Genomic DNA, 21,100 nt, shown 5'->3' with positions numbered 1-21,100 from the left:
GGGCGGTGTGCGTCGAAAGTAACCCTGCACGGCTGTGTGCGTCGAAAACAACTCGGCACGGCGGTGCGTGTTGAAAAAGCCAGCCACACGACGATCCGAAAGTCCCGCGGCGCAGGGTGCGATCTCTCAGCCTCCGTCAGCGATGCTGCGCGTCGTTTCTCCTGCTCCGGGCGTCGGTTTTTCGGTCGCGTTTCCTGCGGCGTCGTTTCTCAGTTGCGGAACCGGCGTCGCGTCGTTTTCACAGCCGCGATCGGATTCGCGTCGATCTTTTCTCCGCACGGCGCTCGGTGCGTGTATTTTTGTCCTTAGGCTGCCAGCCTCTCCTTTCAGGGTCCCAGGAACTGGAAGGGCACCACAGAGCAGAGTAGGGGTCTCTCCAGAGACTCCAGGTGCTGGCAGGAAGAAGTCTTTGCTATCCCTGAGACTTCAACAACAGGAGGCAAGCTCTACATCAAGCCCTTGGAGATTTCTTCTTCAAGATGGAAGGCACACAAAGTCCAGTCTTTGCCCTCTTACTCTGGCAGAAGCAGCACTGCAGGAAAGCTCCACAAAGCACAGTCACAGGCAGGGCAGCACGTTTTCCTCAGCTATCAGCTCTTCTCCAGGCAGAGGTTCCTCTTGGTTCCAGAAGTGTTTCTAAAGTTTGTAAGTTTGGGTGCCCTTCTTATACCCATTTTAGTCTTTGAAGTCACCTTTCTTCAAAGGGGACTCACACCTTCTTGTGAAATCCTGCCTTTCCCAGGCAAGGCCTCAGACACACACCAGGGGGCTGGAGACAGCATTGTCAGAGGCAGGCACAGTCCTTTCAGATGAGAGTGACCACTCCACCCCTCCCTCCTAGCAGAGATGGCTAATCAGGAAATGCAGATCACACCCCAGCTCCCTTTGTGTCACTGTCTGGTGTGAGGTGAAAAACAACCCAACTGTCAAACTGACCCAGACAGGGAATCCACAAACCAGGCAGAGTCACAGAATGGTTTAAGCAAGAAAATGCTCACTTTCTAAAAGTGGCATTTCCAAACGCACAATCTTAAAATCAACTTTACTAAAAGATGTATTTTTAAATTGTGAGTTCAGGGATCCCAAACTCCACATGTCCATCTACTCTCTAGGGGAATCTACACTTTAATCATATTTAAAGGTAGCCCCCATATTATCCTATGAGAGAGAGACAGACCTTGCAACAGTGAAAACGAAATTGGCAGTATTTCACTGTCAGGACATATAAACCACATTACTATATGTCCTACCTTATCCATACACTGCACCCTGCCCTTGGGGCTACCTAGGGCCTACCTTAGGGGTGCCTTACATGTAAGGAAAGGGAAGGTTTAGGCCTGGCAAGTGGGTACACTTGCCAAGTCGAATTTACAGTGTAAAAATACACATACAGACACTGCAGGGGCAGGTCTGAGACATGATTACAGAGCTACTTATGTGGGTGGCACAACCAGTGCTGCAGGCCCACTAGTAGCATTTGATTTACAGGCCCTGGCACCTCTAGTGCACATTACTAGGGACTTACTAGTAATTCAAATATGCCAATCATGGATGAACCACTTACATACAATTTAAACAGGAGAGCATATGCACTTTAGCACTGGTTAGCAGTGGTAAAGTGCTCAGAGTTGAAAAGCCAACAGCAACATGTCAGAAAAAAATAGGAGGCAGGAGGCGAAAAAGACTGGGGATGACCCTGCATAAGCAAAAGTCCAACACGACCCCCTACCAGCCTAAAGCCAGGGGAGAACAATCAATACCTTGATGTACTTCCCTGATTGGGGCGATAGAACAGGGACCCAGGCCCACAACAGCAGGGGCATGTTCCAGTTCTACGCCTTCCTGACTCCAGTTGGATCCCTCTGTCCATACTCTCAGGGCCCACTAAGCTAACCCATGGGGAACCCTTCTCCACATCTACAGACACCATCTGTGCAACACCTAACTTTACTTTGCTCACAGATGTATTGCAATGGGCAGATAGTACCACCAGGGCCAACACAGTGGTGTTGCCCACTCCACCCCGGGGTGTGACTCTCGTCCTCCCCCCCCCAGGGGCAACTCTGTCCACCAGGACAGCAAGCCACAGTGGCCCCAGACAACTGTCAGGGATGAGAGCCCGACCTCAGGCCTCTCTAACCACTGTGACTGTGGAGAGTGGGGGGTGGTAGCCCCAGGTGCCTGGCACCCTTTGACCACTCTCTCTTCCACCAGGTCAGGGATGACAACCTGACCCTGGTCCTCCCCTCTGGGGCTCTGTAACCTCCCGGCAGACGCGGCACCCCCAGAGTCAAAAACTGTCAGGGTGCTTGTAGAAGCAGTCCTGCACAATTCTTCCACCAGTGCAGGGATGTTAACCTGCAACTGATCCTCCAACCTGGGGTCTGTACCTTCAGGTTGGACCAGGGCCAGGGGTGAGGCTTCCCTCCCCCTGCCCTCTCCTCTGGGGTCCTGGACCACCCAACTAGGAGTGGCCCCCCCAGAAGACAACATGGTAGGGGCACTGTTAGCAGTAGCCCCTTCCTCCAGGTCAGGGGGGACACCCTTAACCTGGCCTCCCAATCCAGGGTCTGTACCCACAGACTGGATCACTGCCTGGCAAACCAGGACTTCCTGGGGGGCATACCTACCCCCTACCAGGTCAGAGTTTACCCTCTGAACCTGGTCATCCAACCCAGGGTCACCACCCTGCGGTTGAACCACTGCCTGGCACACCAGGACTTCCTTGGGAGCACACTTACCCCCCATCAGGTCAGAGTTTACCCCCTGAACCTGATCATTCAACCCAGAGTCACCACCCTGCGGTTGAACCATTGCCTGGCACACCAGGACTTCCAGGGGGGCACACTTACCCCCCTCAAGGGACATACTGTCCCGAAGGGTCACACAAGAGTCTGGCTGGCGCAGGTCTCCTGACCTCTGCCCATCTGACAGAGTCTGGATTCCCCCCAACCCAGAAATGGTCTTACCAAGGTCATTCATGGGGGGCTCTGCTCTCAGAGCTGACCCCTGACCCTCCAGGTTCTCCACTGGGGTCCGCAACCCCCTCTCAACCCTCTGTCTGGACTTCTGCACCCCCTCACTAGGAGTGGTACTGCCAGACACCAGAACTGGTGGGACGCTGGCTACAGCCGCCCCCCCAAGTTCTCCTGACACTGTGGGGTCTCCCTCAACAGATGGCCCTATGGTACAGGCTAGGCTCCCCTCCTGGTGTTCCCGCAGGGAACCCTCCAGGACCTGGGACCGGATCTCGGGCACCTTGGGCCTCAACCCATCCCCATTCCCTCTCCTCTGAGACTGGACATGGGGTCCCTCACCCATCCCACTACACTGGGACCTACCTGGGACACTACAATCCTTCCCTACCTCACCTGGTTGGGAACTACCTAGACCACTCCTCTCAGGAGCGCCCCCAAATGCCTCTTCAGACTCTTTGGTACTCACCCAGAAGTCTGCCTCCATTGTAAGCTCCCTGGGGTCAGAGAACTCACACTCCACCTGGTGTTGGCATAGCTCTGGAAAATAAGGACTAGACATATGCTCTCCAGCAATTACATCACTCAGCCCCTCACATGAATTAACCAAAGTACCCTTCACCCAACCATCCAGTGACTCTGCCTCGAAAAAGCACCCCACATCACCCTCCTGAGACTCGTGAGACAGTACCTGACTGTCCCTGACACTCAACCCACACTCTTCTGGGATGTTTTCACACTCCATAACCAGGACTTCTACCTGGGGGGAACCCCTCTCCCTGTCACTCTCACCTAGAGTCAGTAGAGTGTCCCTCCCACCAGTAGGAATATGACTCCCCATGCCAGTTCCCCAATCCACCTCAGGGACCCTGTGCATCACTGGAGCTACCTCATACCCCTGAACCTCCTGGCGTGTGTTAACTCCCTCCTTCAAGTAGGGCACCACCTCTCTGGGCATGTGCACTTCTGCAGCATCACTGGATATACAATTGTTGCTGCCACCATTCCAGCTGGACTCAGCCCTCATGACTTCCAGCTCTTTCAATTTAAGCTCGTAAGCATAAATCATTTTTTTAATCTCTAAGTTCCTCCTCCTTTCTTCCAACTCCCAATCGAGCTTTTTAGCTCCCATTGGTACTCCCTCTCTGCCTGTCTGTCCTGTAACTCTTCAGGAGTCAGACCCTTGGGTGACACCCTGCCACCCCTCCTGGGGACCCTCCCCCCAGGCGTAACAGGTTCCTCCACTACACCACTGTGTATCCTCTGCACTTCCCCACCCATATTCTCCTCCTCTGTGTGCCCTCCAGCCTTCTTGATTGTCACCCAAGCCCTCTGTGCCTGTTGCAGCTCCCCCTCCCTGGTGGAGCTCTCAGTGGGACAGTCAAGATCTTTAAGGAACTGTTTCAATTGAGCAACTGAGTACTCCTTCAGTTTCTCCATTTCAAACACAGCTCCAGCTGTTGCATCTCCAGATTGAGACATGATGGTCACAAGTGCAAAGTTCCAAAAGGCAGAAAAAATAATTTCCCAATGAAGTAAAAAAAATCAGTCAAGGGATCAGCAAAATCATGGAAGTAGAATAAAAAGAGTCCTTAAGAGAAAAATCAAAAGATCACCAAACAAGTAGTATGTGGTCACGTAGTGGTCTGAGATCAAAACAGTAGTGTACACTTAATTACTGTATGTCAAGTACAAATACAAGTCCAATCCCACCGCTGCCACCAATGTTAGAAATGGGGTCTTTGGTTGACAGTCTGGTTACCCCCTGTTCAAGCAAGGACCCTCACTCTAGTTAGGATAAAAGAGAATCACCCTCAGCTAACCCCTGCTTACCCCCTTGGTAGCTTGGCAGAGCAGTAGGCTTAACCTCAGAGTGCTAGGTGTAAAGTATTTGTACCAACACACACAGTAACTTAATGAAAACACTACAAAATGACACAACACCAGTTTAGAAAAATAGGAAATATTTATCTAGACAAAACAAGACCAAAACAACAAAAATCCAACATACACAAGTCAAGTTATGATTTTTTAAAGGTTTAAAATAAAAAGAGTCTTTAGGTAGTTGTAACACCACACTAGCGCTGCTAGCGTGAAAATGTACCTGGTTTGCGTCAAAAATAACCCCGCACGGGCGGTGTGCGTCGAAAGTAACCCTGCACGGCTGTGTGCGTCGAAAACAACTCGGCACGGCGGTGCGTGTTGAAAAAGCCAGCCACACGACGATCCGAAAGTCCCGCGGCGCAGGGTGCGATCTCTCAGCCTCCATCAGCGATGCTGCGCGTCGTTTCTCCTGCTCCGGGCGTCGGTTTTTCGGTCGCGTTTCCTGCGGCGTCGTTTTCACAGCCGCGCTCGGATTCGCGTCGATCTTTTCTCCGCACGGCGCTCGGTGCGTGTATTTTTGTCCTTAGGCTGCCAGCCTCTCCTTTCAGGGTCCCAGGAACTGGAAGGGCACCACAGAGCAGAGTAGGGGTCTCTCCAGAGACTCCAGGTGCTGGCAGGAAGAAGTCTTTGCTATCCCTGAGACTTCAACAACAGGAGGCAAGCTCTACATCAAGCCCTTGGAGATTTCTTCTTCAAGATGGAAGGCACACAAAGTCCAGTCTTTGCCCTCTTACTCTGGCAGAAGCAGCACTGCAGGAAAGCTCCACAAAGCACAGTCACAGGCAGGGCAGCACGTTTTCCTCAGCTATCAGCTCTTCTCCAGGCAGAGGTTCCTCTTGGTTCCAGAAGTGTTTCTAAAGTTTGTAAGTTTGGGTGCCCTTCTTATACCCATTTTAGTCTTTGAAGTCACCTTTCTTCAAAGGGGACTCACACCTTCTTGTGAAATCCTGCCTTTCCCAGGCAAGGCCTCAGACACACACCAGGGGGCTGGAGACAGCATTGTCAGAGGCAGGCACAGTCCTTTCAGATGAGAGTGACCACTCCACCCCTCCCTCCTAGCAGAGATGGCTAATCAGGAAATGCAGATCACACCCCAGCTCCCTTTGTGTCACTGTCTGGTGTGAGGTGAAAAACAACCCAACTGTCAAACTGACCCAGACAGGGAATCCACAAACCAGGCAGAGTCACAGAATGGTTTAAGCAAGAAAATGCTCACTTTCTAAAAGTGGCATTTCCAAACGCACAATCTTAAAATCAACTTTACTAAAAGATGTATTTTTAAATTGTGAGTTCAGGGATCCCAAACTCCACATGTCCATCTACTCTCTAGGGGAATCTACACTTTAATCATATTTAAAGGTAGCCCCCATATTATCCTATGAGAGAGAGACAGACCTTGCAACAGTGAAAACGAAATTGGCAGTATTTCACTGTCAGGACATATAAACCACATTACTATATGTCCTACCTTATCCATACACTGCACCCTGCCCTTGGGGCTACCTAGGGCCTACCTTAGGGGTGCCTTACATGTAAGGAAAGGGAAGGTTTAGGCCTGGCAAGTGGGTACACTTGCCAAGTCGAATTTACAGTGTAAAAATACACATACAGACACTGCAGGGGCAGGTCTGAGACATGATTACAGAGCTACTTATGTGGGTGGCACAACCAGTGCTGCAGGCCCACTAGTAGCATTTGATTTACAGGCCCTGGCACCTCTAGTGCACATTACTAGGGACTTACTAGTAATTCAAATATGCCAATCATGGATGAACCACTTACATACAATTTAAACAGGAGAGCATATGCACTTTAGCACTGGTTAGCAGTGGTAAAGTGCTCAGAGTTGAAAAGCCAACAGCAACATGTCAGAAAAAAATAGGAGGCAGGAGGCGAAAAAGACTGGGGATGACCCTGCATAAGCAAAAGTCCAACAATCACAATTCGGAATATACCTATCCTCAGGGTGGATTACCAAAGCAGAATCAATCTTTGTCCTCAGGACATCAGTCAATCAACAAAGAATCAGGCTTCAGCATCAGAAATTAAAAAAGGGCAAAGTCATTAAGCTTTAAGGTTAAGCACATCTCTAGTAAAGACGCATAAGAAAGCAATACCTTTCAGTCAGGAAAATACGGTCTTCTCTCAGAATGGGTGAGCGCATGAAGGCAAGAATGGCTGTCTCCTCTCCCTGCAGCGTCGTTATATTAAAGTTACCTAAACTATCCCCTAGTTTCCTATTGGTCAGTTAATCATATGTTCACACTCTGTCCAATAAAAGTAATATCCCAAATCTATGAATTCTAATATTTCTCCGTTCTCATATTGTGGATTGGTTCATCTTACGATGTCCACATTATAGGGCTTGTCAGGTAACAATATTGTTGCAGCTCCTCCTCTAGCCAGTATCTCTATTGTTCTTGTCCTGGGAAAGTCAGTCTCACACACATTACGCATAAAATTTTGTATTAGCAAGAACATCACCTCCTAGCAGTCGGTTCACACGGAAAGTTTCCATTATGAGCACATTTAAACAATACAATAGACATTTCACAGTTTAATTCACTTGGTCAGCATTTTTATAAAACGCTCAGAAATACAGCTTTACATGAGGCAAAATAGGTCTTAGTCTGGGCTAAACACCACAGTATCGTCTAAGTAGGTGTTTTGCTTTCACTGATGACCGAGCTGACAAAAATTCTCTGAAGTGCACTTCTTAGTTCAAAGAAGACATTTATTATTATTTGGCCACGAGGTTACTAAAAAATGAACGAGATTAGTAGTTCGAAGGCACACGTTTATAAATAGTCACAGCAAAGAAAGAAAAATATATCAAAATGATTCTCAACTGCAATGTACACAGCAAACATATGTAATTATATTATAGCATAATTGTAAAGCAAAGAATAAAGTAAAAATTAATCACCATAGGGCCTGCCAAGCTCTTCATCTTTCTCATGCCAGCAAGAAGATGACCCCATTCAGCTGCGAGAAAGAGATATCCACCCTCACAGGACAAGTTTGTGTGTCAGGCATTCGATGTCTAATCCTGACTGAGGTCATGGATATTCCCTCTCTACTGAGCAGGGCCACCTCTTTTATAGTTTAAACAACCATGGAAAGAGCCTTCTGAAAGGCCCTCCCCTCTCAGATGGAAATATTCAAACATGCTGGCTACTGTAGGTCAGAATTGGAAGAATTGAAAATTGGCCAACCTTTCAAGGCTCTCCTTCCAAGGCCGAACTGTTCCCTGCACTGAAGAAAAAAAAAGAATATGTACTTTCTTATCATGCTATTGTGTTCGGTAAGAGAAAGTACGGAGAAATACGAAGAAACAAGCTTAGTTTACCATGTGGAAACACACAGCTCAACTGCAATGTCTCAACTGCAATGTCTAATGTAATCTGCAGCTGGTGAACACTGAACAACTAATATGCAAAGTGGTGAACACTAAGGGGGTCATTCTGACGCCGGCGGGCGGCAGGAGCCGCCCGCCTGGAGGGAACCGCCGAATGACCGCACCGCGGTCAAAAGACCGCGGCGGCCAATCTGGCTTTCCCGCTGGGCCGGCGGGCGACCACCAGAAGGCCGCCCAGCGGGAAACCCCCTTCAACAATGAAGCCGGCTCCGAATGGAGCCGGCGGAGTTGTAGGGGTGCGACGGGTGCAGTGGCACCCGTCGCGATTTTCAGTGTCTGCAAAGCAGACACTGAAAATCTTTATGGGGCCCTGTTAGGGGGCCCACGACACCCGTTCCCGCCATCCTGTACCTGGCGGTAAAAACCGCCAGGAACAGGATGGCGAGAAGGGGGTCGGAATCCCCATGGCGGCACTGCAAGCAGCGCCGCCATGGAGGATTCCCTGGGCCAGGGGTAAACCGGCGGGAAACCGCCGGTTGCCCTTTTCTGACCGCGGCTTTACCGCTGCGGTCAGAATGGCCCAGGAAGCACCGCCAGCCTGTTGGCGGTGCTTCCGCGGTCCCCGGCCCTCGCGGTCATGGACCGCCAGGGTCGGAATGACCCCCTAAGTCAGTGGTCAAAAACATCTATTTTCATTACAGTAGGCCTCTGTATACTCAGGGTGTTCTTTGAAGAGGCTGTCTGTTAACCGTTGAAACATAGCAGGACTCCATGGAGACCAAATGACAACACACAGAATTGATAGAGACCAAAGGGGGTAGCAAATGCTGTTGTTTCCTTCAACACTGAGGGGCATTTGACAACACCCCTTAGTTAAGTCTAGTGCAGACATTACTTTGGACTTTCCCACTTTCTTTATTTCTTTGTGTACCCGGGGCATGAGGTATGTTTGAAACCAAGAAATAGCATTCACCTGGTGAAAGTCAACACAAAATCTCAGGCTACCATCTGGTTTTGGATCAAGAACTACCAGGGAACACAGTTCAGTACAGGATGACTCTATTATCCCTGCATCTTGCATCACCTGTACCTTCTTTTTCCATCTTGCCTCTGGTATGGCTTTTGATAAACAACCCTGGTACCTTTGGTCACTATGTTAAGGATAACCAGTGTTGTCCAACCTGGAATTCCCAACAAGAGTGCAGGAAATTGTCTTAAAAGGGTGTCTAGCTGTGCCCTTAGGCCACTAGTCAGGTGTTCTCCCATTTTTATGGTCTCATTATTTGGACATAGAGGGGATACAGCAACTCCTCTACCGTAGTGCCTGTGTTGATAAAAATTAACATTGGTAGCAAGGACCTGTTGGGTGGACAGAGGCTCCTCCCACTTTTTAAGAAGATTCACGTGGTATATTTGCCCTACACCTGTTCCGTGTGGAAGAGCCACTCTATATGTTACTGGAGTGACTTTCTCTGTAACCTGATAGGGGCCTTTGCAAGGTCGCCAGGAATTTATTTTCTGTTGTAGGGAGCAGGATCAATACTTTGTCCCCTAAAGCAAGGCCCCTCAATTTAGTTCCTTGGTCATAAGCAAGTTTTTGTTCCTCCTGAGTTTGGGTTAGACTTTGGTGCATCTCCTCCCACAGATTTTTTTGTGTCTCTTATAGGTGAGTACTATATCACAACAACAGGAGACCCTCCTCTTCTTCTTCTTCCTACAGTTCTCTTAGCATTTCCAAGAGGGTATATGGTCACCACCCAAATAAAAGCTCAAAAGGGGAGAACCCTGTAGTTTTTTGGTTGTGGGTTCGTCTAGCTTATAATACCAACAGGAGTTTCTTATCCCAGTTCTTCCCATTGTGGTTAACAACTATTTTTAGCATAGTTTTAATGGCACAATTGTATCACTCTACCAGCTCATTGGTTTGGGGGTGGCATACCGCTGTTCATATCTATTGTACATCTAGGATCTTGCATACCTGTGACATAAGGCGAGGCATGAATGGAATGCCCTGATCGGTCAATATTTCCTGGGGGAACCCAACTTGTGAAAGGAAAGTGATCATAGCTTGTGCCACAGTTGGCATGATCATGCTATATAGTGGGATGGCCTCTGGGTACCTAGTTGCATAATCCACCAGTACCAACAGGCATTGATGTCCTCGTGCAGATGGGGAAGGAGGCCTAAAGATCCATTCCAACCCATTTAAAGGGTATATTGATGATGGGGAGCGGTTTTAAGAGAGTCTTGGCTACTCCAGCAGGATTAACCAGTTGACATGAGAGACAGGAGGAACGGAACATAGCCACTCCTTCATAGACTCCAGGCCAATAAAACCTCTCTAATAGAAATTTAAGGGTGTTTTCTTGCCAATAATGTCCCCTTTCTCCCTGAATATAGGCAAAATAGAGCACCTTAAAGGCTTGAGGTATCAACAGTTGTTTAAGTTATTTTCCCCCTGCTGTACTGTGTCTATATAGCAGTCCCTTCTCTATAAAAAGAAAGGTCCTACCTGGTCTGTCTCAAGGTCGATGGCTTATTCCCTGGCATGTGTTAAAGAGCTATCCTCTCTCTGAGTTGTTTGAAAACTCCTGGCGGGAGGTGGGAGGTCATCTGGTGGAGATAGAAGACATATGTTTATAGAATCTGGCGATAGGTGGTACTTCCTTTTCTCCTCCCTCTTTTCCTTTCAACTTTTTGCCAACCAAGGTGTGGATGGTTCAATGGTCTTGGTGAAAAAGGTGCCTTTTATAACCAGTTGGCCTGTGTGAATTGCTGAGTCAGATTAGTTAAATATTGACAGAACTGGGGTAGAATCCTGTCCAAAAATAGCCCCCTTGGCTAGCTCAAGAACCACTCCTATCCTTCTCAACTGGGGCTCTCCTTCCACCTCTAAAAAGATCTCTGCCAGTGGATAGGTCCTAATCTTCCCATGTACACATGCTACATGTACATAATCCCTTGGTTTCACCTGAGTATGAGGGACATAGTCTGAACTAACCATGGTTAATGGCTTCCCACATATAACAGGACTTCAATCGACCTGCCATTCATGTGAAATTTTATTCTGTATTTCCTAGTTCGGGGTTCCAGCACACAGAACACGATTGGCGAGTATACCCTATGTCCATAGGCTCCCCAGTATTTGTTTTCTGGGGGCAATGTCTAGCGACATGCCCCCACTCTCTGCAATGGAATCACTGGGGCCCTTGGACCACAGTAGATCCTTACAGTGGGAACCTAGCTGGATATTTCGGGGTGAGGGTCCCTTTGTTTCAGAAATATTAGTGGCATTCCTACTGTGTTCCCTGGGGCTTCCCCCTAGGGGACAGGAGCCTGGTGACCTAAAATCTGGGGAGAGGTGGAATGCACATGCCAGTTCAATAGCCGAGGCAACAGTAAGGTTGGGATGTTGCTTTTCCCATGACAAGGTGGGTAGGGTAAAGGCCTCCAGATATTGCTTCAGGTACATCTTTTTGGTAACTTCTTCCATCGTTGATGTGCTTGGCTGTCACGATCTATTTCTCAGATCTCGTATCTGGTAATATAGCATCATTGGGTTGTCCCCCTGAGTCATTTTTTCTTTGCAAAACGTTGTCCTATAGTTCTCGGGGTTGCAACCTAGGTGTTCTAGAATGACTTTTTTAATTTCAGAATATGCTGTAGTACCAGTGGAATTAGCTGCATGGTAGGCAGCTTGTAGCTCGCTGGAAAGTTAAGGTGCAATATGTTGGCCCCAGTGATCATGTGGACAGGCAACAGTTGTAGCAACCCTCTCAAAATTAATGAGGAAACAGTCTGGGTCATATCCCACCTGAAACTTTGCATCACTGACCCCCTTGCATTTGGGTGTACCCGTGAACTTGCTACCACATTTGCCAGCCATCATATAGCAGTATATTGTACTTTCTGATTAGTGGTCAGTAGAGTGGTTTGTTCTTTGAAAGTGGTTTGCATTGTCTCTGTCTCTCTCTCTCTCCTTCCTGGCCTCTTGCACCTGTTGTTCGAAGACTAACTGAAGGTGTCTCTGTACTTCAGCCAGCTTTTTCTCCATCTCCTCCATACTGATGTGCTGTGTAATGTTAACAGACACAATCTGATCACACTTCTGACACCACTGTAATAAAGAAGGGGTCCTGTACCATGGGTTATTGGTTTTATAAGCCCTTCCCCTTCCTTCCTTCTTATTAGGTAGACTAGGGATGCTGGTTTACTGGGTATAATATCACACAGCTTTTTATTATTTATTTCTCATAAACAGTTGCACATGCGTTCTGTTATAAGAACTTTTCTCTTTCTCATTCTTGTATTCCTTTGTCCTTGTCATTCCCTCTTTTTCATTACTACCCTCAGAACTGAATAAGTTTCCTCCTCCCAGACAGGGGTCCCAGACACAGGAGTAAAATGGGCCCGAAGAAAAAGGACACACGAATCAGTTCAATAAACCATCAAGTTTTATTCTGTTAGATCCCTTCACCAAAGTGTAATGTTTCAATAATGTGAGGTTACCCGTGTGTACTACGTTGTTGAATATGGCTGAATTCATGCAGCAGGACTTTCACTACTTGTGTTTGTGGCCCAGAGTGCTGCCCACCACCCTTTTACACCATTGCTGTTCCACAGTACTTGCTTAGAGCCACGGCCATACCTGGACAATGGTGTCGGGGTCCACAGCCTCCTCCTCCCCTTGGGGACCACTGGGACAAGTGTGCTTACGGTAGCCTCCCTCGGTGCCATGGCTGCTTCCTGGACTCCTTTCTTTGAGTGGTGCCCCGACTTCCTCCTCTGGAGACCCTCTGCTCCGCTTGTCCGGTCCTTGTTCCTCTTCTTCTTTCTGCCACACCAGGTTCAGCATCACCTCCTTAACTCTTTGCATTGTCTTCTCATGTCTGCCTCTGGATGCTTCTTCCTCCTCTGCACCACACATACCTGTTGCAAGAGCTGAAGCGTCATTTTTAGCTGCGCAGTTCGCTTGTACCCAGTTCTCAGGCTGCACTGCTAGTACAGATAAACCAGTTGAATCATGGCGCATCATGGCAGCCATTCTGAAGTTCTCAGGAGTCAGCGACTTCATACTACTGGCAGATTTGGAATTGTAGAAACATGGAGGACCCAATGTCTGTTTCTTGTTTATTCCTCTGTGTTTGGGATCCAGAGGACGGCAGCTGAATGGACTAGTGATGCATGACATGTACTGTGCATCAAAGTTACTGGTCTAGTACTTTATGGAAGTGACAGCCATATTGAGTGTCCTGTGAGCATGTTGGCAATCTTTCCTCTGTTGCCTGCGGAGTGACGTGTCATGTTGGCCTTCTTTTTTCCCTGCGTAGTGAGAGCCAGTAACATTGGAGTTTGCAGGTCCAGGTGCAATTGTTGCAGAGTGCTGTGCAAGTCAGGGGCCATTTTCCCTGAGTGAGTGCACGTCGATGGCCTTTTTCCCTTGAGACGTGTGGGGCCAAGAGTGCTGGAGGTTGCTGGTCCAGTGGCAACTGTTGCAGAGTAACATGCGTGTTGGTGGCCATTCTTCTTCCTGCGCTGTGGAGGGGCCAAGAGTATTGGAGGGTGTGAGTCCAGTTGCAGTTGCTGCATTGTGCCGTGCACGTCGGCAGTCATTTTTGACCATCACTCGGAGTGGCAGCATTGAGGATGCATCGCAAGCTATTGCGGTTATGAGGTGATGCAGTGTTTCTAACGGCTGCATGAGTTAGTAATTTCCAATCAGTGCACAACTGGTATTAATTCTGTAACCCCTGGCAAGTAGGTGTATATAGGCTAAGTAGAGTTGTGGGTAAGGCTTTATTTCTGGTGATTTGCCCAGGGTCTGCCAATTGCATGACTTGTGCCCCCGTGTGCATGTGGCACTCTGCCTGCAACCTGTGTGCAAGACAGTGCGGTCAGTGACAGGCACATCGGTTGTGTGTCTGTTTAGTTGTTTTGGCACAGTATTGGCACTTCTTTTGTGCATTTTACAATATTTTGTGTACTGTAATTCTAATGGGTAATTCTTAAGTCAATTGTTCTGTGGACTACAGCCAATTGTGATATCGTGAGCTACTTAATTTCAATTGCCACTTTCCCTATACATTGTTCACAGTATGGTAACTATTCAATGCCCCCACATTTTTTTTTAGCAGAGCCTGAGGAACCATCCATACTGTGGGATTTATGGTTGGACAAGTTTGAAGCATGTGTGGAAGTACTGGAGGAGGATGAATGTTCAGATGAAAGACATTTGTCATTACTGAAACACAGGTTGGGGGTTCTTGGGTTGAGAGAGTGCAAATATTTGCCTCCGGTGGGGAATGCAGGCGATATTGGTGTTTACCAGTATTCAACTAAACAAATGCAGGAAAGATTTGGCAGGAAAACGAATGTGGTCATCGAGCGTTTTAAGCTCTATTTGAGGACACAGAAGAAAGACACAACTATTGATCAGTTTGCTGTTGCTTTAAAGGGTTTAGCGTCAAACATATTTTGTACGAGGACCAAAATCGTATGAAGACCACGTCTAAACAAAATTCAAGAAAAAATATTGTTGTGTGGGGAGATAACGTTGAAGGAGGCAGTTGAGGCAGCAAGAAGCATTGCGGTATCTGCATACAAACGGTAAGAAGTACGAGTTGCAGCTTTGCTCATGTAAACACTATTAGTGGAGAAAAGGATACAAAAAGTAAAGGTCGAGCTGGAGAGGGAAAGACAAATGAGGGGGGCTGTACACCTGGTAAAGGGTTGTTGTGCTTCAGGAGCAGTTCTATTAGTTATTTAGCTAATTCTGAAGTGCATTCGACATTGAACAAGGTATGCAGCAAGAGGGGCCATTTTATGTAAAAATATGGGTAAGAAAGTAAATCAAATTGTGGAGATGTTACAGATGAGGAGGAAAGTTTGCAGGAAGTGGCGATGAGTGTACAAGATGAACAAGTATCTGGGAGTAAGAAGGCTATGAAGTTACCTAGTTGTGTAGTACCAAAAGATAGTGTACCCATTGAGACCATGGTGGATTCTTGTGCGTGATATACTATCATAGGGAAAAATATGTTTGACAGGTTGTTGCCTGGCAGGGAGCGATGTGAGCCAGATGCTAATTTGGGTAGCTATTCAGGGCAGAAGGTTCCTATGCGGGAATTTACAGTATGTAGGCAGATATTGAATTTGGTTCCAAAATTGCTATGGGAAGATTATGTAGCTAATAAATGTGCCATGATCCTAGGTTTGCCACGTATAATTGAGCACAGGATGAAAATTGATCCATGTGTCAATCCGCCAGTGTTTCCTGTCCATAAGAGGTAAAAGGAAAACAATTTGACACTGAATATGCATATGAGAGTTTAAAAATGAATATCCAGGTGTGTTCAGTGATCGATTGGGAAGAATACAAGGGTTCAAACATAAAATGTATTTGGGTGATGTAGTGCGTAGCAGGCAAAAGTTGATAAGTGTGCCATTAAATTCCAGAGAGAGATTAAAGGCCATATTGCAGGATTTGCGTGAGAAAGGAATTCATACAGCTTTCATAACACCTGAAGGCATGTATCCGTACAAGAGGTTGTCTTTTGGGCTTGCAAGTTTATCGGCAGTTTCCCAAAGGGAAATTACCAGAATTTTATCAGGAATACAAGGCAACATTGTAATTTTCAGTCGAAACAAATGTTCCCATGACAGTGCCTTGCAATTGATCATGCTGGTGTTCAAAGATAATGGTTTGGCATTAATGTTGAGAAAATATGTTTATGGAAAACAGCGAGTGGAATATTTCGGGCATGTAATCGCTAAGGAAGGAATTCAGCCCAATATTAGTAATGTTGAAGCTATTGTAAAAGCACCAAAGCCAGGGAACAAGGACAGCTGATTTCATTTTTGGGGCTCACTAGGACAGGGGCTTACTGAATTTTATTCACGTTTTGTGGAGAACTATGCTTCCAAAGTGGAACGATTGTGGATTTTGTTAAAGAAGAATGTTAAGTTTTGCTGCTCACGTGAACAAACAAAGGGGCCTATTTAAGAGCCCCTAGCGCCACCGGAGCGCCACTTCTTATAACGCTCCAATGGTGCAGTGCCCTGCTCTGTATTTACAAGGTGGCGTTGTAAATACGGCCCCTTCACACGCAGCACTTTGCGTGGAAGGGGGGAGCAGTGGGTGTTGCTGTGGGCTTGCCACAGCATCACTCATTGCATTTTGATGCTGCCTCAGATTTACAAGTTTTCATAATCCTGAGGCAGCACCAAAATCTAACCCCACCGAAGGGGTAGCATTAGCATGATGCAAAGAGGAGAAGTGCTTTCATTTCTCCTCATTTTGTGCTCTTTCAATGTGTGCTGCATTCTGAGTTCAAGAAAGATATATCTGTAGCACCTTCTTTGAAACCATTTATAGGCCGGGCGGAATGTATATTATCTGTAGATGCAAACAGTTATGGGATTGGTGCCATTCCGTAACAAAAAACAAATTGTGCATCTTGGATTGTAGCATATGCTTCATAGAATTTACTGCAAACTGATTGGAATTACTTGGTTATTGAGAAACTGCAGCTGCGTGGGCAGCAGAATAGTTTCAAATGTATGTGTGGGGTAAGAAATTCAAGACATGTACTAATCATAAGCCTTTGGTCAATATTTTGAAGCCGGGTTGAAAAATTGAGACCCAGGCTGTAAAGACTAGCATCTAAATTACAGATGTTCCATTATGAGATAGAATATGTGCCTTGTGAAAACAATACAATTGCTGATGGATGAATGTGTAACAAAGGAAGGTGAGTGTGAGGTGACTTTTACCTATTAAGATATTGTTGGGTGTGGAGACAGACCAAGTGGATAGGAGCAAGAACTGACAGAAATGGTGTGGATATGAGAAATGGGATGGGATGTTTGGATTATATACTGATTTTCCAAAGACCAAGAACCTAACTGTACAGACTCGTATCTTATTTCATACGAGTGCCCTGGCCTTTTGAAGCATTCACACACGTACTCACACACTCAACACCTCCCTCCCCTGTCGGAAGCCCAACTTACCTTGGGCAAGAGGTTTTCCGGCAGGGAACGGGAAGGGGCACAGCTACTGGCAGAAGCACCCCGTCAGCAGAACACCGCCAGGCCGTATTTCACCTCAAAATACAGCTGGCGGCGTTCTACTTGTGGGCGTGCTGGTGGTACCAGCACCAGGTTACCACCGTCCGCCAGTATGAAGACTACTGGATTTCCACCCTTATTGTGGCGAAAGTCAGGGAGTGCCCATAATCTGGCGGACGGATGGTCGCCACCGGGGTGGTAAGCTGGAGGCCGTCACAGTGGCTGTAGGTGGTAATTACCACCAAAATCTTAATCAGCACACATGTTTTTTCAGGCAATTACTGCGTAAGATACCCTTTTCTCTGCATGGTGTCTAAGCACAAAACGCAACATTTAAGCTTGCCACACAACACACACACATGCAGAGAACCTAGTATACAAGATACACATGCAGAGTACCTAGTGGTGCTTTTCTTGATTTATGTTCTTTGCTTCTTTGGAGTCCTCCTCTGCTTGTTAGCACCTTGACACCTTTGGGTAACTGGGCACTTTATACATGTATATCATTTCATATAAATTCACATAGTATCCAGTTCACACATGGCCCTGGTCAAAGAAAAGCACCCAGCCACCAGGGAGATTTTACACTGTAATCCGGTAGGCCATCTATCTACCACTGGCTCAAGTACAAAGACACATGGTCCTACATTGGGATCGACTACTACTGACCTGCATTTTACCCATATGTGGGAGTAGCAGTGTCTCTTCACCATGGGTGCATTCCCTGGCTGCGTAACCTTGTGCTCAGATGGTACAGGTCGTCAAACACTTGTGAAATCTATAGAACCTATAGTGGACTCACAGATTGTTCAGTTTACATGACTAAAGTAAAAAGCAAGCCAATTCAAACAAGAATAGGCCGCATAGGTTTTTTTATAACCATGTGAGAGCCTTAGTTACTTGTGGCCCCCACTGCACTGAAGGTGGTGCAGGGCCCTTTGTCACACCTCTGACAGCTCCTAATACCTCCTTAGCAAGACTTACTACATCTTTGATTGTTCACATCTCAGTAAGGGAAGCCAATGTGTTCAGGTGGAGAAGTATTGCTCTAAAGGATGTTCATCCACTACACAACAACACTACATTTGCCCTCTTCCCATCTCCGTTTTGCTAACAATATTTGTAACCATAGGATTTGGTAAATTGCCATACCTGCTGAGGTAAAAATGTCGCTAAGTTTTTGTCATTTCGCAGAGTAGTCATTTCGCAGAAAAGTAGGGTGAGCTAATGTTGGAAAACAATTAAGTAAGTTTAAATTTTTAGACACAGTGTTACATCTTTTCATTGATATAGTAACTGATGTCACCTTCAGACTCGACAGTAAATCTTTTTTATTTGAAACATGAGCCTACACTTACCATCCATGGACAAAACTTTGTCAATACTTGTTATGTTTGTACGTGCCACATTTAGTATACACTCCACTAGCCTGTGTTTCCTTTAGCTGTCACTCCTCAGTAAGTTTTGATTATTTGTGAAAATGACCTTGTGTTAATTTCTGTTAAATGTGAGTTTATGTAGTATTTTTCAGTTTTGTTTTATACTTGTAGTCATTCCACTTCACATATTTAGAGTAACACATCTCTGATGTGGAATTGACTAATTTAAAATGTCTGTGTTTTATTTTCGTCTAGTTTTGCCACAATTTGAGGTTACTGTAGAAATGCCGTCTGTCCATATTGTACCAAGAACGAATAACCTAACAGGCGTAATAACTGCCAAGTAAGTTAAACATTTGTATTCTTTCCTATGACTCATTATTTGGGGTTGCCTAATGCTTTTACTGACTTGTAAAGTGTTGGATAGAAATATAACCAACAATCCTGATGAAAATTCTAAACTGCAATAGTGCTGGCGATTGGGACATTGATTGATGCAAAAGACAGGCATGAAACATTCTTGGTCCATGACGCTACCTCAGATCCCAATTGACAAATCATACAGTAGTACAGGGAGGATTTTACTCAACCAAAGACATTTTCAATGTATCAACATAGAGTCACAAATCATTAAATCAAGGAGGACTTTTTGCGGTGGAAATTGTTCTTGCATGAAAGCCTAAATATTTCATTTATTTATTATTAATTAGGAAATTCTATAGAGTCATAAGCGTCTCCTTTCAGTTACTTCAGAACACTTGACAAGGGTGTGAAGGTATGCAAAATTATGATGGGCATTTATGTACAGATTGATGGGTAGCTAACAATGTCTGAAATTATTTGTTGTTTGACAGGTGTTTTGGGGTGAATTCTGTTAAAGACATGTTTGAATAGTTGGTTTTCAGAAAGTTTACTGATCTATAGTCAGGTTAGTTCAGATCTCAAATTCCGGTTATGGACATTCCAAAATATAGGACCTTCTACACCCACTCATGTTCCTTGATACATCCTCTTCAATGACCACTGTCCAATCCGATTGGCTGACACTGAGCAAAGGGCTCTGGTTGGGGTGTTTGGAGGTGCCAGTTTCTGTATGAATGCCAGACCTTTGCCTCAGTATGCTTTTTGGTTGGATGTACAAGACCTTGAATTAGAACCTGACATGAACAGGAAACCAATGGAGTGCTTTAATGGTGGGTCTACATATAGAATCAAGAGAAAGAGTTAGGATTAGGACAAACAAGAGCCTACAAATACGTAACAGGAAATGTGTATGGTCTCAGCAGTGGTGGCTGAGAAGGTTGGGCACAGTTTGTATTTACATGGAGGCAGCCACCATAGACTGGAACTTCCTGCCTATCTACAAAACAATTTTGTTGCCAAATTCGAGAAACAGCTAATTTACCATAGTCAACCCCTTTCAATAATAAAATTAAATCATGAAAATAGTGCATCAATGATTTGTTTATGGCTTGAACTGCAACCAAGGATTCATTGAAGCAATTTGTTGACTGACTGAATGTAGAAACTTAAAATGTACACTTTGCACCAATTAACATAACATTAACTATCCACAGCTTACTATTAAAATACTGGCCAGGTGTCTTTATACTACTGAAGATACCAAACATCCGAAACAAACTTGCATTTGAAACCCTGTGGTTATCACATAAGTGCCCTGCAGCTAATCTCCCTACGGTAGAATCCAGAGGATATGTAGGAATTGCAATTACAAATAAGACTTCTGTTACAGTTCTGGACAAGCAAAATGGATGTCTCTGAGCAGGAAGCTCCAGTTCAAAACTCCTTCAGTGAGAATCCATTTCAAGATTACCACCTGAAACAGACTCCATTTCAAGAAATCCACCAAAAACTAATAGTATTTCAGTATGGTCCTTTCTGAGACCAACCATTTCCTTTCAGGTGGTCATATTCAGGGACCATTTTCTTCCTCTGAGGAGGTTCCTTTCCCAAAACAATATTTAAAGAACCTCTGATCAGAGTAGCAATATGTTGGAACCCCTCCTGCTTGCTTCTCCTGTTGGATTCTTCACTCCAGCTCCAGTTCCTGCTTTTACTGTAGTCCCCACTAGCTCCAGCCATGTCTGTCCAAACTCCTGCTTACAGTAGCACTGACAGCTCTGCTCCAGTCTATCTAGGACAGCTACAGTTCTGCTGTCCTGATTTTACTTCAGTTGTTCTCCAGTCCTGGTCTTACTGAAGCTCTACCTGAGGCCTGTGAGCTCAAACTGCAGCTCTGCTCCACTCCTGGTTCTGCTAAGATCCAAATCTTCTGCCTTGCAAGCATTTTGAAGTATTTTGAGCCTTTGGCTGTTCCTCATTTTGATCACCTGAAAGCTTTTGGGGGAGTGGAAGTTGGGGCTCTCAAGTGGCTATCATTAACCTTTCCCCAAAGCTTGACACTTGGTGCACAG

The 21,100-nt window shown here is 46.1% G+C and overlaps 1 protein-coding gene across 1 annotated transcript in view; it reads left to right on the top strand.

The window, feature by feature from the left end:
* LOC138296506 (CD109 antigen-like) overlaps positions 1-21,100 on the top strand; it is an 827,002-nt gene that overhangs the window by 254,559 nt on the left and 551,343 nt on the right. Inside the window, exon 7 of the mRNA XM_069235677.1 lies at positions 18,921-19,008. Coding sequence (XP_069091778.1) covers positions 18,921-19,008 — 88 coding nt within the window. The remainder of the gene's footprint in view (positions 1-18,920; positions 19,009-21,100) is intronic.

Source organism: Pleurodeles waltl, chromosome 5 (genome assembly GCF_031143425.1).
Source record: "Pleurodeles waltl isolate 20211129_DDA chromosome 5, aPleWal1.hap1.20221129, whole genome shotgun sequence".
Lineage (NCBI taxonomy): Eukaryota > Metazoa > Chordata > Amphibia > Caudata > Salamandridae > Pleurodeles > Pleurodeles waltl.
This window is presented reverse-complemented; position numbering and strand designations above follow the sequence as displayed.